This window comes from Oryctolagus cuniculus, chromosome 6 (genome assembly GCF_964237555.1).
Source record: "Oryctolagus cuniculus chromosome 6, mOryCun1.1, whole genome shotgun sequence".
Classification (NCBI taxonomy): domain Eukaryota; kingdom Metazoa; phylum Chordata; class Mammalia; order Lagomorpha; family Leporidae; genus Oryctolagus; species Oryctolagus cuniculus.
Window position 1 is genome coordinate 74,804,005 of NC_091437.1, and position 25,951 is coordinate 74,829,955.

The window sequence follows — 25,951 nt, forward strand, 5'->3', positions numbered from 1 at the left end:
CTGTGGCCCAGGAGGGAAGCAGAGGATGGCCCAAGTGCTTGGGCCCTGAACCCGCATGGGAGACCAGGGGAAAGCGCCTGGCTCCTGGCTTCAGATCAGCACGTGTGCTGGCCGCAGAGGCCACTGGAGGGTGAACCAAAGGTAAAGGAAGACCTTTCTCTCTGTCTCTCACTCTCACTGTCTAACTCTACCTGTCAAAAATAATAATAATAATAATAATAATAATAAAAAATAATTACCCTGAGCAACAAGGAGTAAACATTTTTCAGATTTTTCTCTTAGTTCTTTCAAAATGATATTGTGTTTTCCGGACCCAACCCGTAGAATAAGAGAGTAAGAGAAAATACACATATGTAAGTAAGAAAACAGTATTCTCACCTGGATATGGATTATAAAACCCAATCCATTGGCCATGAATAAAGGCACAGGGACAAAATAAAAATTCTCTCTCAGATCCTGGCAGAGCGTGGGGGGAGGTTGTATCAAATGGTTATAGATGGAGAAGTTTCAGAAGACTAATTTAAATGAAGCAGGTAGAAAATAAAAGCCCTCAACTTTTCAACATGGTTCCAGAGCATTTATTAGGTAGAGATGATTGCTTTAAAATGGAGGAATATTGATTTTTCTAATTGGAAATTACAGGATTTGTCCAACTATGGCTCTTTGTGTCCAAACCATTGTCTTTGTGACTGTTTTAAGTTTTATAAGCCAGTGATTGAATTACTGTTTCCATTGTGGAAGGAATAGGAGAACTGATTTTGAAAATTGATAATTCCATTATCATTATTACTTAGGCGTGTAATTCATTCTTTCTCCAGCAGGCAATTAATTTTGGAGCCTGGCTTATTCACTGTTTCAATCTTCGACATCACATGAATCATTTATATGTGGAAGCACAGCAGCTCCGTGCCTCAGCAAAAGCATCAGAAGATAAAGCTCTAGTTGACAAATACAACATTTACCATTGACATTGAGTTACTTTTATGTAGCCCAACCTTGTCATTCCTCAGACAACAATATGCAAGAAAACTTCAGAATCTTCAGGAAAAGGAAGAATACAATTTATTTTGGTAGAAAAAGACTTTGAAAACCATGTATATATTTTTTAGTAATACACATTTTCCATTAACATTTTGGAGACCCCTTGTATAATGTGAAAATGAGAAAAGGTGTAAGAGCTAAAGTTCAATGAAAGTCCCCAAACTCATTGAAATGAATAAATTTTTAAGAGTTTAGGATTTTACTAACATTATAGGCTCTTTCATTTTAACAAATAATCTATTGATCTTTGATTTAAAAATTGTAACTTATTCAAGCCTTGCAATGCTGTGGATATTCCAGTTTTGCCTCTATACTGTCACAAAATAGTTTTTGCTGTGTCTTGTTTTGCTTTGTTTAGTCTTAGTTTTAAAGAGCAACAGCAAAACCCAGAAGAAAATCATGCTTATGCAACATACTAGGAAGCACTAACCCTTCTGCAAATCCTGTCTTTCAGGAAAGAACAGTGACCATCAGAAGACAAGCAGTGGGAGGATTTGGATTAAGCATCAAGGTAGTCGCCTGTCCGGTTTATTCTTGCAAAGGCCAACCTGTAAAGCCTGAACTTTTGTGCACTTTAGTGTTTGTTATTTAGCAATTAGACAAGAATTGCTAAAGCAAACTCCTTCTTATTTAGGCAGCGTTATAAATTAGGTCTGTTCTCACAGAACTATGGTCATCCTTTACTTAGCAATTTATGCATTTTAGAAAGGATTTGGGAATTTTACTTTTCCTGGTATTGAATATAACTCATTAGTTTTATTTATCAGGCATCTTCTAAAATATCATGTATGATATTGCCATGTAACTGTCGTCCTCTAACCCACCAGAATAAGAACTGCAGACCCGTAGTGAACAAAGCAAGGACAAATTTCATACCAACAAGACCCACTAGTGCATGGGCTGTTAATGATATTCTATTTATCTTTTTCTCTGTTGAATTGCTATTCTTACTAAAGAAATCAAAAAATCACATTGTACCATGTCAAATCCATTTAGGATTAAATATTAATAGCTTTTATTTCTGGTTATTACTGAGTATTAGAGATGTACCACACTTGAAATCTGTCACCATCATTGGAATAAAAGAGACATTTTGAAGACTGGAAAGTCTACATATAATGACAATTAACCCACAGAGCTTAACGTGCTTAACAAACCCACCTGTAGATCTTTGAAATTTAACTTTATCTTGATTCTTGTGTTAGATATTATACTTACGTAAGATGAAAATCATTTAGATATCTCAGATATACAAAAGTCATGGAATTTTAACTCTGTTCAAGTTACATATGCATTAAAAACAGAATTATAAATTTTATGAATATAAACTAAAGTGAATTGTGGAAATGTCTCAAAAAGAGACCAGGGTGCAATAACATTGTGTTGTCACTGATAAGCCTATTACTATAATAAATGTTAGTTTAAGCATGCATTTTGTAATTTTACTCTATTAACAGCTGGGAACAGAGAAGCAGGCGGAATGTAGCATAGGGTGTAGAAGCTATGCTATGGGAATCCTTTCACTTAATAGACAAAGTTGTTTTGTTTTTTGACTTTTGTCAAGATGTTTATTGAGAGGGCTGTGAAGAATTTAAAGGTATTGCTAAAATCCTGAGAGTCCATGAATAAAATCCCATATTTTGTGGTAGTAGAGGCATTTTTTCTTTTAAATGCTATTTCTATTTCTAATTGAAATCAAATAATGTTACTTATTTTTACTTAAATATTACATTTTACTATAGACTTTTTTTTTTATTTGACAGGCAGAGTTAGACAGTAAGAGAGAGAGACAGAGAGAAAGGTCTTTTCTTCCGTTGGTTCACCCCACAAATGGCTGCCACGGCTGGCGCTGTGCCGATCCGAAGCCAGGAGCCAGGTGCTTCTTCCTAGTCTCCCATGTGGGTGCAGGAGCCCAAGCCATCCTCCACTGCCTTCCCGGGCCACAGCAGAGAGCTGGAGTGGAAGAGCAGCAACTGGGACTAGAACCCAGCGCCCATATGGGATGCCAGCGCGCAGGCGGAGGATTAACCTAGTGAGCCACAGCGCCAGCGCCCCAGACTTTTAAAAGCATTAAACATACTGCAGTCTAGTATTTTTATTTCAGTCTACATCCATAATAAGTCATTTTATGATTAAATGAATTTGTATTTTTCATTAATAAATTGGTAACAAAAGTAATATTTGAGTTACAATTAATGCTATATATTAGGAACTTTGACCACAAAGGAAGATATTTTAAAAATCTTATAACACATACCCATTCACCAGAAATACAAATATCAACATTATTTTTGATTATATTGCCCATTCATTCCTAAGTGTTCCAGTATGTGTATAAATACATACATACATATATATATATATATATATATAGAGAGAGAGAGAGAGAGAGAGAGAGTATAATATATCCTCAGTTGCTACAGTTAGGTAATCACCACTGGTACACATTGTAGGTTTTGCTGTGAGAATTATTTGTTAAGCCAGAAGGAAAATGGTGCGTTAGACATTTGAAAGGGATGTATAAATGTACTGAAGGCTCCTTTGAGTGCTCCTAAATTTCATGACAGGCAGAACAGAACATACATGAGTTCTAGCTTAAAGAAACTCATTTCTCAAAACTTCACTGAAAGGCAATAAAATGCTCTATTTGGTCAGAAAACACAGAAGTATTCTTCCATGTGATGTTAGATGTTAAAGCCTGTTTGCCATGGTCAGAACCCTTGAAAAATCTTGGCTCCTGGGACTTCCTTGACACAGTCACCCACATGAGCATGCTGTTCCTCAGCTCTCCCGTGCTGTAGTCAAGGCTGCAAGCGACAGTAGACAGTAGTGCAGAAATGCTACTTATGTGGGGCTTTCTAATGCTTTATTGATTAACATGCTACAGCACCTGTAGGTCATGGAGTAGCTGATGTCTCAGGAACTACCAGTGCCCATAAATCGCTGATGTCCCCTGCTCACGCTTGGTGGTGTTATCTCCTCCAAGTGCTCTCTTAAGCCAGAGACTCCCCAGTAGGGATATAAATCAGCAGCAAAATAAAAGTCAGCCTTTACCACCATCTATTTCCTCTGCATTATAAAAGACAATGTTGAAACTTTGGGGATAAAAATGTGCAGGTGGCTTTAAGGTTGAGGCAGTTATAAATCTCAGCAGTTTATTTCCAGGATTTTGATATCTTCCCTCGAAGGGCTAATGCCAAATAAGATATAAAGCACGTGGAGCAGAGTTCCACTTCAAGAATTCCTGAAATCCCAAAGATGAGGAGGAAAACCGTTAGCAAAAATGAACTTCATATTGTATTTAGTTGGTATTTAAAAAAACATTTTATTTATTTATTTGAAAAGCAGAAAGAGAAAAAGATAAAGGCAGAGAGACACAAAGAGGTCTGCTATGCTCTGGTTCACCCCCCAAATGATGGAATCCACCAGGGCTAGGAAAGGCTGAATCCAAAAAGCAGGAAATCAATCCAAATCTACCACATGGGTGGTAAGAAGCCAACTAGTTGAGCCATCAACTTCTGTGGGTGTGCGGTAGCAGGAAGATGGAATCAAGAGTGGAGGCAGCACTCTGATACAGAATGTGAGAATACCAAGAAACATCATGACTGCTACACCAAACATCTGCCCAGATTTAGATTTTTGAAATGTGACTAAAGCACATTTTTTAAACAATTTATTTATTTGTTTGAAAGGCAGTATTACAGAGAGGCAGAGGCAGAGTGAGAGAGAAGTCTTCCATCTGTTGAGTCACTCCACAGATGGCTGCAATGGCCAGAGCTGGGCTGATTAGAAGCCAGGAGCCAGGAGCTTCCTCCAGGTCTCCCATGTGGGTGCAGGAGCCCAAGGTCTTGGGTGATCCTCTACTGCTTTCTCAGGCCATAGCAGAGAGCTGAATCGAAAGTGGAGCAGCTGGGACTTGAACTAGCACCCTTATTTCAAATGGCGGCTTTACTTGCTGCGCCACAGTGCTGTCCCCTTAAAGTCCATTTTAATCTATGGTCTTTTCTCTTTGTCTGCTTCTCTTCCTGTTATTGCTTGTGCTTTCACCATAAGCAACTTGTTGATTCGCAACAGAATCTCTTTAAGATTCTGATATTCTCTTTTGAAAGTCATACTTATTTTTTTACAAACATATTCAAAAATACTAGACACTCTGTTTGGAATACAACCGTCCAAAAAGAATTTTGGCATCAGTTTTGTTGAAAAATCTTTAGGAATCACTGGTTTATCTTCATGGATACATTTATCCTTTAGATTCCTAAAATCCTTTAGAATGCTTTGCCATGAAAGGTAAAGACCAAAATTAACTTTATATCCATGCCAATTCACAATCAGAAAGGAAAAACCAACACAGAAGCAAGCAAGAACCTCTGAGCACAGAGGCTGTGCTGACCAGGGAGGAGTGACACACAGGCCTGGCCCTCTCACTCCCATGTCCTCCTTGCAGAGGTTGGGTGAGACATTTGTCCTCAGCTCCAGCAGTTGAAAGGAATTCTCTCTCACCACTGTGGGACGTGCCTATTCCTGTATCTTGCCACTTTCTCTGCTTTCCTGTCTTTTGTTACTGGCACTCTTAGACTGCAGCTTAGTGAATCTAGTAGGATCAAAGGAATAGCAGAACCAGAACATGGTGAGATGAGATGTGGGGGTGTGACATACATACGCTTATACCTGGCCCTCTGCTGTCTTTACGGGATATTTTATCTGTAAGCCTGGACTTCAGACCTTCAAAGAAGAGAGGCGCCTGCCCTCCCCTGCTCAGAACCCCTCCCTGTGCTCTCTGTCCAGTGCTCACTCCTGCTCACTCCTGCTCACTCCTGCTCACTCCTGCAGGGAGCCCTGCTGATTTGTGCTATTTTACTCTCAGGCTGTCCCAGAGAGGTGTTCATGTGCCTGCTGTAACGTCTGGATCTTTGTGAATGATGATTTAGAATTCTTTCAGTCTAGCACTGTTATTCCATTTTCCCTGATTGAAAACAACTCTTGGCAGTCGCAAACATATTCATTTTTTTCTCCTTATGTTAGTTTTGTTTTTATTTGGCCCTAAGAAGAAACTCAATCCCTTCTATTTACTATTTTTTTTTTATGTTCCCCAAAGCTATATCTGTGTTCTGAAAAAGCTGGAAGAAACAAACATGGCCATTTTAACTACTAATCACATATCTGCCTCTCTGCCTTCAGACTGAAGTGGATTCATTTGAAGGAGCCAGTGGCATCAGGGTAGCTGGTGTAGGTTCTGCATTGTCCAATGGCCTAGCCCGTCCATGCTGAAGTGCACCTGGGCTGGGGCTGGCCGGCTTTTCTGCGGTGCAGCATCAGCCCCTCCAGAGCTTTCTGGCTCTGCTCCCGCACCTTGGCTGCCATCCCTGTCCCCTCTGAGTGTTCTGGTGGACATTTCCTTTCAAGTGTACGTCCCTCTAGTTGGGACCGTGCTGATCTTTATCTTTTCTGTAAATAACTTACTCTCCACAACTGCATCCCCAAATGTCACCAACTTTGAACACAAGGGGATTACAAAAATTCTGTGGATAGTCACCTTAAGAAAAGCCACCATCTTGCCATTATGAGAACTTTATCTACAAATATATTATTTTTTACAAATATCCTTTTTTAAAAGATTTATTTATTTATTTGAAAGTCAGAGTTACACAGAGAAGAAGAGGCAAAGAGAGAGAGAGAGAGGTCTTCTATCTGCTGGTTCACTCCCCAAACGGCTGCAACAGCCAGAGCTGCACTGATCCAAAGCCAGGATCAAGGAGCTTCTTCTGGGTTTTCCACATAGGTGCAGGGAACCAGACACTTGGGCCATCTTCCACTGCTTTCCAAGGCCATAGCAGAGAGCTGGATCTGAAATGGAGCAGAGCTAGAGCCCACATGGGATGCTGACACTGTAGGCAGCGGCTGTAACCCGCTGCACCACAGCGCCACTCTCTGATTATAGTCTTTCTAAAAATCACATTATAGGGAACAAGTGTTTTAAATACTATTACCAGAAAAATATTTTCTGCAGCATTTCCCACCAAGCATTGCTTTTCTTATGTAAACAATGAATTATACCCACTCACATTAAGGAAATGTGTGTGTTCAATGGTGATATCTATTAAGAAGTTTTAACATGGCAGCAATGAAAAAAGATAATTATAATTGTTATCAATATTAATCATCCTGAAATTTATGAACAATTATTAATATTTATGACCTGCTAATTAAGTGGAATATTCTAACCTAAATATTCTAAATGCTGTTTAATTTGATTTTTACTAGCCAGTGAAGTGCGTAACTATTTTTAAACATTCTACAGACAAGGAGATTAAGAATTAAGAGGTTAAGGAACTTTATTATTGTAATTGGCAGAGCTAGGCCTCAACCCTACATAAAACTGATGACACAGTCCTTATTTGTAATAATTGTGCCTTGTGTCTATGGAAACTGGACAAAATTATCAGTGCGCTTTCCTTCTGGGAACACAAATCATATTAGCTCTAAATTCTCTTCTTGGGGACATAAATCATGGTATTCACCTTCTGGTTTGTTTAAAACTGAAATAAATAGGTCATAATGATGAGGATCAAACAAGTAATTCCCTCATATTGAGGATTGGATAGTAATTGCATCTAATTTCACAACTAAAAGTATACCTTCATAATAGCTATAGTGAATTTTTACTGTTTAATTTAATAGGGATTTCAAAGCAAAAATCTATGAAAACAAACACTGATACAAATAAACCCACATGTTCACATACATATCTCCCCATTCTCCTTATCTATTCTTTTTATTCGAGCTTGGTTAAGTTTTATCCACCATAGGCAGAGTGAATATGCACCTTTCCTGTATTAAAAATATGAAGATAATTGGCAGAATATAAGTCTGAACTTGAAGATCATGGATGAATCCCAAGAATAAATTAAAAGTACTAGACAATTATTATTTTGAAGCTTATTTTTAACTGAGCATTAATATTGATATGGAATTCACTGTGCAGTCTACCCATTTAAAGTACTCAGTTTAGGGCCGAAGTTATCACACAGCTGATGCTTGTGATGATGGCATCCCATAGCAGAGTGTTAATTGGAGTCCCAGCTGCCCTGCTTCTAATTTATCTTCCTGCTAATGTACCTGAGAAGATAATATCCAAAGTGCTTGGGTACCTACCACCCATGAAAGACATCTGTATGGAGTTCCTGGCTCCTAGCTTTGGTATGGCTCATCCCTAGCTGTTGCTATGGCTATTTAGGGAGCAAACCAGTGGACAGAGGATATCACCCCACCCCCTGTTTCTTCCTGCCACAATGGGTTTCAAATAAAAGAGTATTTTAAAAAATTTATTTTTTCTGTCTTTTCATTTATTTAATCTTATTTTACTTACCTTTTTTTCTTTCATACTAATCATTGAACTCTTTATTTAGCATACAGTTAACCATATGTGATTAAAATTAATTGAAATTAGATCTTAGTTTTAAAAAAGTCAGAATAAGAGGAAGAAGAAGGGGATCGGGAGTGTGGGTAGGAAAGCAGGTATGGAGGGAAGAATCATCATGACACTAACGTTGTAATTTGGACATGTATGAAGTTTGTAACTGTAAAGCAGTATAGTTCTACAAACATTTCTACAGACCTACTTCTAAGGGTACAGTTTAAAAATTTGCCTTGGGACCCCAAGTCCCCTTAAGCTGGGTGGTGATGTCACAGAGATCATATGGATAAATTGTGTTAAAGTGATCATATACACAGGATCAAGTGTTAAAGTGATTATATAAATAGGACTAAGGGTTTGGAAATAGTAAGAGACAGAATTCAAAGAGTGAATGCTCCAACATGGGAAGCAGTCCATACGGCAGACTCACAGAATGACAATCTCCTTAAGTAGCACTCTGACCTCAGAATCCTTGAGATATTCTGGTTTGTCTGAAAAAGTAGCATTTCAGGCACAGAAAGCCAAGATACTCTAGCAAAAAATGTTCTACATGAAGGACTTCTGTTGGCAAGACCCCAATGGAAAGAAGTGATCATCAAAGAAGGTACTTTTCTCTGAAGGGAGGAGAAAACTACTTTACTTATGGCCTTGTCTAAATACTGATGGAGTTTGTGGATTCAGAAGGCTTCCATAGCCTACGCAGCTCTTGTCAAGAGCCTCCAGTGATCACTGATGTCATACATAAGAGTGTTAATTGTTAAATAAACAACAGGAGTCACTGTGCACTAACTTCCCATGCAGGACCTCTGTTGAAGAGTTGTAGCGTGAGACTTAATAGTAAAATTTGTTCTCAAAGAATTTCTTCATTTTAGTGTAATAAGTAGAGGATATTCTTATGTCACAAAAATTATAGTTAAATCTAAGTGTTCCCAAAATATGTGTCATTCTTTAGATTCTCTTTAAACATAATTACGTTTCAAAAAAAATTAAAGAAAGCAAAAGTACCATCCAGAGGCAATGACTTTGAACAGAGCTTGTCTGGACTGTAGAGGAATAGCTTTTGTTCTTGTTGCTTTGTTTGTTTGTTTTTCGCTTGTTTGTTTTGATTTTTTTCTCTCCCTCTTTTTTTCTTTTTCTCCCTCATATAAAGAGCTGAACTCTACATAGAACAGAGTTAATCTGTGTATAAAGTTAGTTGAAAATAAAGCTTAGTAAAAAACAAGATTGGAAACAGTAGAGTGAAGAGGAAGAGGAATAGGAGTATGGGTGGGAGGGTAGGAATATGGGAAAGATTACTATGTTCCCAAAGTTGTATTTATGAAATGTATGCAAATAAAATAAATTACAAAAAAGAATGTTCTATGCCAAACATAAAAAAAGTAAGTACCCAATTCAATGGTTTTCGGTATTATCTAAAGACATATGCCACCATCAGTAGGGTTAATTTTAGAGTATTTTATCTTTTAGCTGTCACCCTTTGTCCCCAGGTCTCCCCCATCTCAGCCTTGAACAGCTACTGATGTGCTTTTTGTCAATAGATTTCAGATAAGGCAACCATAGTATACAGGAAAATCCACTAAGTTTTGTCAACAGCAAACTTCAATAGTTTGGGCAAATGCAGACAGCATCCAGAACAGTGGTACTTCCCTCTACCGTTTCAGGTGTGTCCCTTTGGTGCTTCTCCTAAACCTGTCTGCTTTGGCATTTAACCATAATTACTGAGTTATTATTTTCTGCTTGCAAGAATTTACCCTACCCTAAATGGGACAAAGCTCAAAGAATTGGTTCATCTTTTTTTCCTCAGAGCCTAGAATATGATTGATGGATTGATTGAAATAATGATAATGTTGAACTGAAAAGATTGGTTTGTCAAGATTCTCTAAAGCATTCTAGGATTGATTTAGTGGTGTTTCACAGTTACATTGGCAAAATTATTTCTAAAATGCTTTACATGAGACTCCACTACCTTGATCCTACAATGCTAGTTATAACATCAGCACTGCTTTATAAAATGAATGTTACAAAATTGGATGATATTTGATTTAATATTATCTGGGTGCACCTTATAGTAAAGCTTCCTTTTTCATACTCTTGGATCCTCTCCCACGCTGGGTTAACAGTGCCCATTTAACTTAGGCATCCTCTAAACCATAATTATGTGACATTCCTTCCTGGTAGGGGTGTGTCTCAGGACATTTACACACTACTGAGAATGTACACTTTCATGCAATTGTTAGTCAGATAAATAGATGTGAATCAACCATGATCAAGTGCTGCACAAATGAATTACTTTAAATAAAACACCAAAGGACAGATCTCTCAGCCAAAATCTCAAATATACGGAGGAGTTTAACCAGGTAGATTAAAAGGGAAAGACAAAACATTCCAGACCAGGATTAAGTAAATATTGACATCCTTTAGAGCTCAGAATGAGGAAACTTCACAGGCGGCTAAGGCCACAGGACACGGACCGCTAAGGATTTTGATATTGATCGTAAGTGCAATGGGAATCTTATCATCTGTCTTAAACAGAGAAAGGCACAGTATTTGATTCTTGCCTGGAAGACTAGATTTCCCCATTTAGCTCCTAAGCTAAATCTAATTAACTTTAACAGGGCTGGGATGTTCTGAAATTTCAAGGTACTAAAATTTTCAGTTCCCATTGTACCCTCTGAGTTTTGTCTTAACTTTTTCTTTTTCATCAGTAAAAACATTTTCTGAAACTAGTTTAAAAATTCTCTTAGAGCTCCAAATGTATGATTTAAAAATAGAAACAAACAAAAAAGTTTGCACTGAATTCATGGAAATTTTTGAAGGCCTTTTGCCTGTAAAGTAAAAATGTTGGCAAAATATAGATTACTTCCAACCTGTGCTTCCAGGATAGCTGCATGTCTAGGTGGTGAAAATAGGATGAGACTGTTGAGTTGACGGTAGGAAATTGCTGTCTGAACAGCATTTTATGTAGAAGAACCCAAAGAACAGGTTTCTCATTGTCTGTGATAATTTGGATTAAAAATCTGAGCATTAATAAAATCTCTGGATTCCATAGCGGAACAAGAGGAATTTGTGAATTGCAAAACAGCTGAAGGGAAATGCTTTGATGACAGCCACACTGATGAGATTGGCAAAACAATGCTGCTTCTTGCCTCAAAATATCTGAAATCCAATATTATGCTTGAGTCATTTCCTCTTTCTATTCTGCTTAAAACATCATCAGTTGATGATTCTTTTGTGTTAATCAGCTTTTTCTTTCAAAAAATGTAGATACATTCTTGACATTTTTAATTTCCCAACCTCAAGAAACTATCAGCAACCGTAGTATATGGTTGGAAAAATCTTTAACCTCATTCATTCATTTAAAAAAATACTTCAGTGATAAAAAATGGATCATTCTATGCACTGGGTTTGCATCAATGCACAAAACAAACTCCCCCAAAACACAATGCTATTAAGGAACTTACATTTTAGTTAGGGATGAGAAAAGGAGAAATAAAATAAATAATAACTATAGCAAATTGATAAATATTATAACAGATTAGCAGCTGAGAAATACAATGAGAAAAAAATAGAACAGAATATATGTAGAGGATTAGGAAATTGAAGTCCTAATTAATAAATAATAAGAGTCTTAGAGTGGGTTAGTCCTATTATGATTTATCATTTTAATGCCATGAGGTTTTGCACACAAATCTTGGTAGACTGCAGTAGAATGACAGCTCCCCTTTATTTAGTGTTTACTGTGTGCTGAATAAGCACCTAATGTCTATCATACTGTCAGTCACAATTCAGTATTCCTGTATTCATGAAAGGCATGATTATCATAAGCAGTATCAGGGCTTGCTAGGACCATACATATTCAAAACAGAGCCAGTGTTAGGGACCATTGTAGCCTATGCCAGAGTGGTGGAGATCAGAAGGATGGCTAATGGATTGGTAGGAGACTATAAGAAAAGGAGAGTTCAGTGACGTGTCTGAATTTCAACCCTGGTAGGAGAATTTTTCTTATTTGAATTATCATGTTTCTTTGTCATATCCCAAATATAGAAAGGATTCTACTTGCCAAGAAGAAGTTGAATATCACAGCTTTTCTTAAAAAATCAATTATCTAATATATAAGTACACTGGACAATCAATGGTAAAAGCAGACACCCATGAGGAAAAATGTCTATATATATTATTTTTGTTGTTGTTTAAAACAAGGAAAACTTAAGAGATTTAAATATCCTAATATAGGGCAACCTTCATAGAATTTAGATTTTCTTTTCAAGGATCCTATGTTAAAAGAGCCATTCTTCTATTCTATACAACATTTTATTATTTAAGGTATTTATTTGATTTTTTAACTACCGCTCTCTACCTTCTCTACACTGTAATGGAGAAATAGAATTTGTTTGCAATTATTCTAAGGATTGATTCTATTTAATTTAAAAATCTTCAGTTTGTTTATTCCCCATTCTTTTTTTTTTTTCATAACAAAGCACTACTTTGTCCAATAACAAATTAAGACTGCAACACCCTTGGCAGTGTGTTTCAGTCTGTAAATTGTTCAGTATGAGATTTCACAGAGAAATCTAACACTAATTAAGGAAACGCTGATGAGTGTCTTCTCCCTCATGCATATGCACATTCTGATTTGTTTATCTACTGTGAATGTGAGGGCTCCCTGGTCACTTAGCAGCCAGAGAGGTCCCTGTACTGCTAAGAGTGCTTAGCCACAGACAAAACATAACATAGTCCGTTAATGGAAGTACATAATTATCAGGTGCCTAGTGGTCCTAGGAAAGAATCCCTGCAATGGTCCGCATTGCTGCACATTGAAGACAAAGCCTGTTCAAAGACATATCATCTCTCTTGAGAAATGCAACTTTCAGGGACCATTGTTATTACTTATTAAATGTCTCAGCAAAATTCTAAACAGGTAGATGATTTTCATGGGAACACTACCTACATATGAGGAAATTACACAAATTTATTTAAATTCTGCCTGGTACCCAATTAACATGTTATTAATCATGTGTATGCTTTCAGCTAAAATCTGCATCCTTTTGAGATTAAAAAAAAAAAATACAATACATGATTTTTCCTTTTCCAGGGAGGAGCAGAGCATAACATTCCAGTTGTCATTTCAAAAATTTCCAAGGAGCAAAGAGGTAAGATATTTAGAGAATTATATCGTAGCCCTACCTTTGTAAATTCTTATTATTGAACAGTGAATCATCGATTGTTACTGTATCATGTGATGACTTGCTTTAAGTTCCCCATGGTTGTGCAGTGAGGGGCAGAGTGTAATTCCTGAGACCATGCCATTTATCACTCCACAGTAGAGCTTCTCTCTCAGAGGGGAGCACAGATGAAAGAGAAAAAAGTGACCCTGGATGAATTAGAGACTCTGTAGCTTTTCCCTTGGTTTTTTTTTTTTTTTTTTTTTTTTTTTTTTTTTTTTTTTTTTTTTTGACAGGCAGAGTGGACAGTGAGAGAGAGGCAGAGAGAAAGGTCTTCCTTTTGCCATTGGTTCACCCTCCAATGGCCGCCGCGGACGGCGCACTGCATGGATCCGAAGCCAGGAGCCAGGTGCCTCCCACTGGTCTCCCATGGGGTACAGGGCCCAAGCACTTGGGCCATCCTCCACTGCACTCCCTGGCCACAGCACAGAGCTGGCCTGGAAGAAGGGCAACTGGGACAGAATCCGGCGCCCCGACCGGGACTAGAACCCGGTGTGCTGGCGCCGCAAGGCGGAGGATTATCCTATTAAGCACACACACATACACACACAAGACAAATCACATCCAGTGAAGACAAGTCTAGATATTCTTGCAGTTCACATATACAATTTTATTCAGCCCTTTGTTAAAAAAAAGTTTCATTTAGAAAAAACAATATACATATAAAGTAGCTGTTCCATTGTCTTCAATCAGCAAAAAGTATAATACTTATAAAAAATTCTTGGAGCTAATTCCACAGCTGATGGATTAAATATGACCATCTCAAATAGAGTACGTGAGAAAATTGGGTCATTCAACAGAAGAATGATCAAGTTTTAGCAACTGAAAGGTCTGAAATAATACAACTAAATAGAAACATAGCAGCAAGCATTTCAATAAGTAAGGCGGTTTGAACCATGTTATTGTATTGGATTTCCATTCCTTGTATGTTATTTGTTTTATGGTATATGCTAGTCACATAAAACATTTAAAATTAAACATTTAAATTTGTGTTTCCTCCATCAGTTTTGCCATGGTTTAATCAAGTCTTTGATCTGAATGATGGAAATATTTGCTGTATAATCGATTGTACTTTTTCATTCATAGCGGAACTCTCAGGACTACTCTTTATTGGTGATGCAATTCTTCAGGTACACATTTTATCGTTATTACATATGTGCAATCAAAACAAAGAAATCTGCAAAATATTATGTGAAACTACAATTTTCTTCTCATTGCAGATAAATGGAATTAATGTGAGAAAATGCAGACATGAAGAAGTGGTGAGTTTACTTTTTTCCTAATGTTATAATTTTACCCAGGTGCAAGTAAGGATTTGATGTATTGCTCAAAATTATTATCAGTTTATCCATTAGAGAAAGATGATGTTGATCATGTATGTTATCAAATTTTCAGTTATCTGTTGATTCATGCCTTTTTCTTTCATAAACAGGTAAGTGTTAACCAAGATGAAATGCATTTCAAAGACATGCTTAAGGATAGTTATTTGTTGTGTGTTTTTCCTTCTATTAATTCCTACCAGTAAATGCCTCCTAAATATATCTCTAGATGACATATATGTCTATGTCCTTGAAAATGTTTAAAAACTTTTAACACTATGTCAGTAAATTCTCATCCCACATTAAGAACCAGTGAAAGAGCATATAAAGACTGTGTGTGGAGGGGAGGCAGAAGTGAAAGTGGGAGTTGGAGTGAGACATTTAGAAGAGTATAGTAATTCTAAGCAGACAAGCTTAGGATCACTCAGAGCAGCCCTCAATTTTTAATGGGATATTTTCATGGATGTTTGTAAATGTACAGATTCTGAGGCTTCAGAATTAGATACTCTAACTTAGCAAGGGTTGGTTCCTGCAGGAATTTGAATTTAATAACTCACCTAAGCGACTACATTTTAGGTAGCCTATAAAATGTACTTTGAAAAATCTTCGGGTGGCAAAGGTGAAATGAATAAACAATGATAGAGAAAGGATGAGGACATTAGTGGATATTTTGGAAAATTCTCATCACAGTTGATTAAATATCATTCATAAAATCTTTACTAATAGCTCTTGTAGGAAGGGGGCAGATGAAATTATGTCTAAAAGTTTAAATTGAGAAACAAATCACAACCACTGTAAGCCTTTTACCTTTCATAGCTCTGGTGCATTCGGTTTTTGGAAGCATTGTTCCTCTGTTAATATTTATTTGGTGAAAACTGTTCTGATATATTCATGCACTGCAGTCCTCAGAAAGGGAACCTCACATATCTGTGAAAAGACACTTTGTCCTGTGTATTAAAGATAAGTAGTTGGGACAACTGATCAAAGTTTGTTGGTGTGCATCACTTGATGTTGTCTTCTGAAAATCCTATTTGGGCCATCCTTTTGCCACTCTGTTCTTATTATCATATGAAATATACTTAGGTCTCAAGTTTCATACAAATATGCACAGAAGTAGTATTTCAGAAGAGGTTTTAAACAAGCAAGAGAGCAGCACAGCACAGAGAACTTTCTGTGCTGTAGATTCTCATGTGCCCTTCTCATATAGCCACAGAAGCAAAAATGCTTTTAACTTTTGTCTTTTTTTTTTCGAAAATATATAAAAAAGATGTTAAACTCATTATTCAGGAATAAAAATAAATGCTTTCTCTTTTAAAACTGCATGCTGTTATTTGGAATGTGTTTGTAATTTGCCCTTCAAAAGCAGGCAGCATGCTCAAACAAACTGTGATGGAGCTCTGATTAAACAGCTCAGTGTGGCATGAAAGATTAGAACATGCTAATCACACCACTGCTGATGGTGCACATTCTCTTTCAAACAAAAGACTTTCAGGGTTGTTTTGAGAATTTTATGTGGTCCTCCACAATACACTTCTAGTTTATTGACAAGCTTAACCCCATGAGCTTTGAAATATAGGTACCAATACTTTCTGTTGTCCCATTTTTTTTTTTCTCAATAGCAACTAGATAATTTTATCTTTCTTATTTATTGCCTATGTAGTAGACTTACATCCCAGTGGAACTGAGATACTAATTAAATAAATAAAAACTAAGATACTCTCAAATAAATAAATAGAATCTTAAAAAAAAAGAAAGAAAAGCTAGAACCAGTAGGCAGCCAGGTGTGTATATCTGGCCTCAGCTCTCATACACAGCTGTGTGCCAGTCCTAGCTAAACCTCTGATGTAATGCCAAGGAAATGAGTTTAACTTTCTGTCCCTTTCTTCCTCCTAAAAATATGAACTAGTAAGAATTGCAATGAGACTCACATGTATGAACCACCCAGCACATGTCTAGATATTGAGTTCTATCTTATGTTGTACCACTCATTGTTGCAAATACTTGTGCTGCCACTATTCTCTTTCCTTAACCCCATGGGTGATGCTGTGCCTGTGGCAGCTGATGTCTCCTTATGATCCATACTGGCGGTTGAGGAGTTGCCCCATGGACAGAGCTAATGATGTGTTCTGCATGTTGAGTTGTGCCTGCCAATTCCAGTGGGAAATCAAGGTGGGCATCTGTGATAAGAGTTTGAAAACTCAGGGGTCCTTATTCATCCCAACAGAGCCTCTTATTTGCAATGTGATCATGTGTTGAAGTCTGGGGGCTTTACCTCTGAGGCACAAAAAGTCCTTAATGAGCTTATATTTTCTTCAAGGAAAGCAGGATTTATTGACTCTGACATGTTAAATAAATTGCATTTCCTGTATCTAGACATCCATATTCTTTACTCTGCTTAACCAGCAAACTGATCACCTATAAAGTTTCTGAGTGCCATCTATGTGAAACACACTGAGTCCAAGCCCTTGTTTAATCAAAAAAGTATACCAATCACTTTATATAGTTCAACACTTACTGGTGTGTGAACATCATTTCTTTAGAATGTTAAAATTAAAACAGTATACAAAAAAGTTATAAAAATTACTAGGTAGTGGCAATATGAAAGACATGTTGGGACAGTCATCATGGCATAGTAGGTTAAAAATGGCATCTCATATGAGTGTCAGTCCCAGTCTGTACTACTCTACTTCCAATCCAGCTCCCTGCTAAAGCACCTGGGAAAGCAGCAAAAGATGGACCAAGTAATTGGGCCCCTGCCACCTCTGTGGAAGACTTGGATGGGGTTCCAGGCTCTTGGGTTTCACCTGACTCAGCCACAACTATTGCAGCAATTTCAGGAATTAACCAGAAGATAGAAAATCAATCTCTCTCTCTCTCCCCCCACCTCTCTCTGCCTTTCAAAAAAATAAATAAATCTTTAAAGAATGTTGATTTATAACATTCCTGAAAGTATGGTGATGATCTAGGTATCATCAGATGTAGGAGGAAATAAGATTTAATGATGGCAAAAAAGAAAAGTGTTTGTTGTATGAAGAGGCATCCTGGTTCTGACAAAGAATTTATCAGTATAATTTGAAACTTCCATATGGTAAAAGTTCAAAAATAGAATGGGTCTCTGTCAGGTAGAGCATGAGGGGCGGGCAGGTGTTTCCAGAGGTTTCCTTCTAAAGGAACATTTAGTTTTAGGTTTGAAATTTATGGATCCTCCTAAAAGGGGCTCATTCTCTTTTTGTTTTATTGATTTCATGAAGAGAAAATATTAGAACATGTGAAATGCAAGTAATTGACACCTTCATTCTGAATTTGGTTTACAAGAGCAGACTGAAAGCTAAATTATGTGCAAAAATGATGCATTCGTACAAAGAAATGATGCTGCTAAAATTAATGCTGATTGATAACATTTTGGTTGTTTTTACATATTGTTAACTTAAAATTTCTGTTGGCCTAAGAACATGTTCTTTTTTAGTTTATATTAATAAGAAAAAAAGACTTTGCAAAGTTTATGGCAAATCACCATAGATAAAGCATTATTCATAAATGGGAATAGTCTAAGAGGTTTTATGTATCACCAAGAAATATATTAGTAATGTGATTCAAGCACATAAGTCATTTTAGACTTTGGTGAAAAGATTAAAATGTCATTGAGTTGCAAATCATGTTTTATCTAACTGCTAACAATTACATTGTTCACAATTTTGAAAAGAGTTTTGTGCTCTAATTGACCAACACTTTCTTAAGCATTCTAATCACAGTGAACTTTTTTTCTTTGAAATAACTATTAGCAAGGAAAGCCATGTATGAAATCATTTAACTTAATATTTCCCAGTGGTCTGGGAAATGTTAAGTGCAAAGACAAAAATTCTTTCTATGCTACCTCTGATTTTAGAAAGAAGTAAAATAGTCAGGGCTTATTTTATTTGCATGCTTAAATTGGCCTTTTTTTTAAGAGTGCAAATTAAACTACTAGAAAATTCACTAGCCTTGATGATGTTTTCTCTCTTTTCTTGGTAAAGATTTATTTATTTATTTATTTTATTTGAAAGTCAGAGCTGCACAGAGAGAAAAGAGGAGGCAGAGAGAGAGAGAGAGAGAGAGAGAGATGTTCCATTGGTTTAGTTGATCCCTAGCTGATTTCATTCTAGGAACAGACACAGGATGCACAGCAGCAGGCACAAGCAGACCACATCATACTGATATGAGAAAGACTCCTGCATTGGAGATGGGCATGTGTATGATCCTTCCTCTCCTTCAGTACAGGTTCTTCTCAGTCACTCTCCTGCCCTGGAGGTTAGAAGGAGGAGGGAAGATGAGTGATATTCAATTGTACGATTTTTTGCAAAGCTCACATTCTGTCAAAATGATCAAGTGATAAAATGGAAAATAAGGAGAAGAAAGTGCATGAGGATGAAGTTTGAGGAGCTAAGTTAAAATTTTTGCTACCAATATTTTCCAGCCATGCTATGTTGCTGATGAAGGGCCTAAATCCTAAATCTCTCTGAACCTCTTTTTTCTTATCTGAAAGATGGAGGGTTTGAAAAAAGATCATGGGAATCTCTTTCCCAGTTAAAAAGTTCAATTATTTTATATTTTTAAAGATACATTTTGTTTAAATATATAAAACCGTATAATACAAATGTATACTTCTCACAGACCTAATTAATAATAGCAAGGAAAGATGGGGAAACTATATATACCAAAGCAATGGTGCTTACAAACAAAACAAAAAAGTGGGATATGTTTACAAAAATCCTGAAAACAAAGACTTGACACTGAGAATTATCATAATTATTCGGATTAGTGTTTTTCTTCCAGGTACCTAAGACCTCTGTGAACTGATTGTTTGAGTCCCTGGGAGAAAGCTCATTAGAAGAAAAAGAAGGAAAAAATTTTTTCCAGGGAAAACACATAAAAATATCAGGATGCAATGAATTAAGCATTGTACCTCTTAAGAAATTCCTCTCAAAAACACTTTCAGTCCCAAGGGGAAGCAGCCACAATGCCCAACAGATGCAGTAATACTGGTCAGAGTCAGCCAAAACTAAGAGAATTCAATAGAGGGGACCAGAAAAGAAGAAAGATTGGACAAAAAGCAGGACTAGTTTCTAAGCACATGGATACTACCAGAAATACTAGTGGGTAGATGGATTTGTTCAGGATGAGATTTTGCAATACTATGGGGAGTAAAAAAACTGGACAAGTCGTGCACTCATTGCTCACTCTATGTGTGAATAGTTCATATTAGTGAGGAGCAAATGGCATGTATCCTACAGATTGTGAAAACTTCTCAGGGACTTGAGGGAGTGTGGCACATTGCAGAATTCACATCTAAATCTAGGCTTCACTGAGAGTCCTATTAAGAGGCTTCCAGAGTTTCTACATTCTTTAGTGGTTCTGAGGCATTGAGTCTCTGGATCGGAAACATGGGAATCAGGAAGAAAATTAAACCCCAAGATCTGCTAAACATCCATTTATCTGTGGTCACTTAGACACTGTTTGGGGTGGCTTTACGGCTGAAAAAATACTCTATAATCTCTATCCTTATCCTTAGGGACAGCTGGCGGTCCTAAGTCAGCTGCTGGAGAACTGTGCTATAGGAATGTCCCTTCCTCTGCTCATTAGTGACAGTGATGTGTATGCGGACAGCTTAAGAGATGCTACCTGGTTTTGGATAGCAAGATAGTATCGAGAAAGCATATTTGACCATACAGGACTATTTATTTACCATTATACTTACTGAAAGAAGCCAGTTCCAAAAAGACAAACACCATATGTTTTTCCTGTTTTATGGTAACTAATAGAGTACCTAAAAGGTAATCTATATCAGTGAAATTGTCATTTTGAGATTTACTGATTTTATTAGTCCTTGTCTCCACTGGTAAGGAACAGAGTTTTTTTCTTTGTACTATTTGTTGAACTCCATACTTAGTATAGGGTTCATCTTATAAGTATAAAGTTAACTGAAAGTAGATCTTTGTAAAAATCAAGAATGGGAATAGGAGAAGTAGGAGGAAGTAGGGCGAGAGCATTAATGAGATGTTTTTACTTCTCTTCTGAAACTCATTTAAAATAATTTTTAAAAGTAAAAGAGAACATAGAAAAAAATCAAAACAGGCAAGAGTTATTGGTGATTTTATTTGAAAACTAAAACAGATAAGTGAGAAATTTTCTTAGCAGGGCTGAGAAAACTATACACAAAGCCTGTGCCTCTGAAATGTTTTACACTGCAGATTAGAGATAGCAGGGATATTGAAAAGAATTACTGGGGGACAGCCAGGAGTAGGAGGTTAAATTAGAATTTGAATCTCTAGTAGACATAATGGATTAAGATTTTAGCGTAAACACATCCCAGGCATATACCAATGAAAAGCATGTATTTGATTTTCTGGCTCCAGTCAAAATTATGAAGTTATCCAGAGATCCCCTCTAAAGCTATCTTATTTGCATGAGCTTAGCTATGGCCAGAAATTTGTGTATTAGACAGAATCATAGCCACTCATATTGCCCATGAAATATCTGAGTCTTAAAATCAAATGTACAGGAATTGAGGAGAAAAGAATTTTTTTCTTTTACCAGTCACAAATGAATCTCAAATTTATAAACCGTTTTATAGCCAGCAGAATCTGATATTCTGAGATATTCTCAAATGCTACAAGCTATCATTTGACTAAACCAAATTTGGATGCATAATGAAACTACTGTGTGTTCAACAGTTCATTTGATTCTCAGTTCTCACACCAGTTAGCTTGGGGTTGGGGAGTGAAGAATGATTGGCCTTTACAAAGATTTTACTCTCCACACAAGGGTGTGAAGGCATTTAATCTCAATTAGGAGAGATTAATCATTGGGAACAGGTGGGACCCTAATGAAGTGATTAGGATAAATCAATTTATGTGATTATTGAGTGACCGCTTATTCCCAGGTGTGTGCTATAGAAACTACTTCATATTTGAACCTCCTGCAATTTCATTATTTGGTCATATGGTCTCTGTGCCACCCAAACCTCTGCCAACAAGATGACCATCAACAGATACTGCCTTCCGACCTTGGACCCAAACCATGAGACAAATACCATTTCTTTCTAAATTACTGAGTCTGTACCATTCTGTTATTAGCATCAAACAAAACCTGACTCAGAACCTAGGAAGAGCTGTGCTGACAGGACTGAATTGTAAACTAGTGACCTCGTTTCTCAACCAAAGGATATCAGATCAAATGTAGAAGTTCATTTCCCCATGTGAATTCTGTAATCACCATCAATTTGGAAAGCTGTGAGGCCCCAGAGTTCACACAAACCCTTTTCCTTTAGACACAGGACAGGACACCAGGGTCCTGGCTACTGGCCCAGCTCACCTCCTGTGACCATAGAATACTGGTCTCTGACACTCACCACTTTCCAGCTTCCAACGAGTCCCAGCATCCTCCTGAGGGCTCCTGAGTGTGGTGAGGGAAGTTCACAGAGCAGCAATGGGTGAAACACCTGAGACCTCTCTCAGGAACAAAACCAGAAAGCCTAACAGTGGGATGCCAGGAAAGAAGATGCTGTGTGGTTCAGCAGTGTTGGCTTTGAACACCTGATTTTAAAGTCTGCCCTAACAATGAGCATGCATAACATCAGAGAACACACAGCCAATCCAAATGCTCCTAGCATGAGGGCCGTAGCTTGGGGTTGTGGCAGGTCGGGGCAGAGAGGAACTCTGCTTGGTCTCAGGTCTGAAACTGCCTCATCTTTGCAGCTTGATCCTCCGAATTGAACTGTTGGTAAGTCATAGGTGTTATAGATGTGTTGTTTGATATTAAGCAAACAACACACATTTGGTGTTAGTGATCACGAAAATGACTGCACAGGTCACAGACTTAAACTGATTTTAAGTGTTTGATTTCTGGTGAGAATTACGACCTTGGAGGAGGGAGCCAATGCAAACTGTTGGGAGGGAAAAGTAAAAAGTGTGGAACTCTCAGAATTAAATGTTCTGGCTGCTGAGGTTTGTCTTAGTTCCTGAGAGTGAATCCCCTTAGTCTGCATCTCCTGAGAGTGATCCCCAAAGTCTGGGAACCTGAGTTTGGTGTCCCTTGATACTGTGGGATAAATAGGTTGTTTCCTTTTAATTGCACTTAGTACACCAGTTTAGAAATTATGTGCCATGATTTCATGTTAGACATATAAACTCTTGCATAGATCCCTAATATACAGTAATACAACCTGAAAGGAAGACAATTGTTGACATCTTTGTTTTCTGCTAAATTTGAATAAGAATGTTAACATCCATAGAACTAATATTCAGGAAAATATAGGGGCCTTGGTCAGTTTAGGTATTTTCCCAATCTCTTCTACTTCTGCCCCCAAGAGGAGAGTCCTGGTTCTTTGATGTTTTTGTTTGCTTACTTTCTGTTTCTCTAAACCATGAGTTTTGCTAGCTTTGTTTGGTATTTGTGACAATATCTTTCTTGATTTTTGTTCCTCATCTGCTAATTCTTGGCCTTTTTTGTTACATTATGGCAAAATGCCGTCATGTTATAGATTGTGTATAGACTGTGCTTCTGTAGGAAATATTGATAGTTAAAATGGATTGTCTATCTTTTCTTCCATATATACTGATTTTTGTGCTTTTTCAACACTTGAAGTGACCTTATTTATTTATTTTCTCCATCTAGTGTTAGCTGATGTATCTGCACAATGACATATGGATAACTATTAATTACCCCTGGTTGGGTATTTATACCATTGTATTTATTTGTTCTGATAAACACTGGGCAATCCTTGCAGTTTTGTAAGCATTTTTCTTAAATATTCTGATGCTCTATCTATGAACACTGATATGAAACACTGTACTATCCTCATAGAAAATGATCTGCTCATCTCACTGTGTAACCCTTTTAAATTTTCTGACACAAATCCTGATTAACCTGAAGTGCATATTGCTTTTCCAGGCTTCAGTGTAATGGTGTTATAATGGACCATGTTTCTGCATATTTTCTATTTAATCATTTTAGATCTTCATTCCATTTTACTTTTGAAATCTGTACATATGTATCTTAAGTTGACAAAAATGTAATGTATTTAGCACATAAAATTGGTTTGGAACACTATTTCTTTGGAAGCTCAGATATCTTATAAAAGAATGTTCTCAACTCTTTACTCCTATTGTTTATATAATTTCTGTCATTATTTATAATGATCAGAAACTGTAACAACACTATTCATTGTTAAGTTTTTATTAAAATGATAATATTATCTGTTAGGTTACATTGGAATAAAGAATATAAATATTTTGCTATAAAAAAAGAATTTGAATCTCTAACTATTAGGTACAACAGAGGGCAGGGGTAAGGGTCTGCACTAAAACAAAGTGAGAGGTACACTTCACACAAAATGTTTCCCTGTCTTTATCTTTCTTTGAAGAGAACAGTGGCAGCTAAGTACGTCCCATGAAGAGAGGAAGTTAGAAAATTATTCTTCAGTGACATTGATCTAAGAGAAATAACTCACAAGTAATTCATGTGAGTTCTCCGATTGCCTCAGTAAAACCCAATGGTAGAAAATCCTGCAAGCTGGACCCAGTACTGTCAATCCACTTTTTAGTGTCTCCCTGTTAGATAATGACATATACTGAAGGATAACCACCATTACTCAAAAATTATCCACAGCAAAGACAAAACCTAGGACATGGGGAAAAAATGGAAGAAAAGTGAAAGTGAGGCTGAGAAAAAAAGATTTAGTACTAAAATATTTTCAAGGCAGATGGCAGGAATTATTTTATAAATGATGCAATAATAACATTATATACAAAAGGACGAGAGGGAAACAAGATAACTGGGATAACAAAATTTTGATAGCAATATTGAAAAAAGTATGGAATGTAGGAATAGTACCAAAGAAGATATAAATATACCAAAATCAGATAGAGTAGTAAAGAAGTGGCCAATATGACAAAAGAATGTTAAAATTTCTCATTGAGAAATTCTTGTATCAGATCAATAGATTTCAGGAATAAAATGTATCAAATAAAAAGAGCAGCCATTACCAAAGGAGTGTTACAAGAAAAAATATCTAGACTTGATATATATTCTTTGAAATATAAACATAGTGACAAGTAAAAGAAAATGAAAAACTGAAAAAGCGTGTCTGTGCTTACTAGGAAATGGCGTGACCTTTTTATTGGAGTTTGCATTTGTCTAGTGATTAAGAATATTGAATATCTTGTCTTGTGTTTCTTAGATAGTTCTTATATTCTTTATTGAATGGGTAAGTATCTTCATATTGATCTTTAAGACTTCATTTTTATATTCTTTTTTTTACATTAGCAAATCCTTTTGTTTTCATAAAATATATCTGGCACAGTTTTTAAGGAATTTATTAATACATTAGATTTTAACGATTGCAGTAAATGTGTGATAATTACAACACAGCTCTCATCAATTCTTGTGTTGATGTGATATTAATACAAAGATAACTGATTCAATGCAGTTCATAGATACAATTCTAACAATATAATGGCACTTATTTTCCTGTCTTCTGCTTCTTTCCTCCCTCTCTTCCTCCCTCCCTCTCTTCCTCCCTCCCTCCCTCCCTCCCTCCCTTTCTTTCTCTTTCTTTCTTTCTTTCTTTCTTTCTTTCTTTCTTTCTTTCTTTCTTTCTTTCTTTCTTTCTTTCTTTCTTTCTTTCTTTCTTTCTTTCTTTCTTTCTTTCTTTCTTTCTTTCTTCTTTTTCATCATTCCTTCCTTCCTCCCTCCCTCTCTCCCTCCCTTCTTCCTTCCCTATCTTCCTTCTTTTTACAAGAAATATGGTTTATAATTATCTTTATTTTGTTTTTGCACTCATCAATGGTATGCTTTGAAACAAAGTTTTTGATATCGATAAAGTGCAATTTATTGATATTTTAAAGTTTAATATCATTGGTCCTTTTGGTGTCTGATCTAACAGATATTTCTCTAAATTAAGACGATAAAGCATT

At 36.6% G+C, this 25,951-nt stretch overlaps 1 protein-coding gene across 7 annotated transcripts in view; it reads left to right on the forward strand.

Moving 5' to 3' along the window:
- The window catches only part of SNTG1 (syntrophin gamma 1), a 913,627-nt gene that overhangs the window by 599,798 nt on the left and 287,878 nt on the right, over nt 1–25,951 (forward strand). For all 7 annotated transcript variants that reach the window (XM_070076592.1, XM_051843717.2, XM_051843715.2 and 4 more), the window contains 4 exons: nt 1,496–1,552; nt 13,551–13,608; nt 14,767–14,810; nt 14,901–14,942. In XM_070076592.1, coding sequence (XP_069932693.1) covers nt 1,496–1,552; nt 13,551–13,608; nt 14,767–14,810; nt 14,901–14,942 — 201 coding nt within the window. The remainder of the gene's footprint in view (nt 1–1,495; nt 1,553–13,550; nt 13,609–14,766; nt 14,811–14,900; nt 14,943–25,951) is intronic.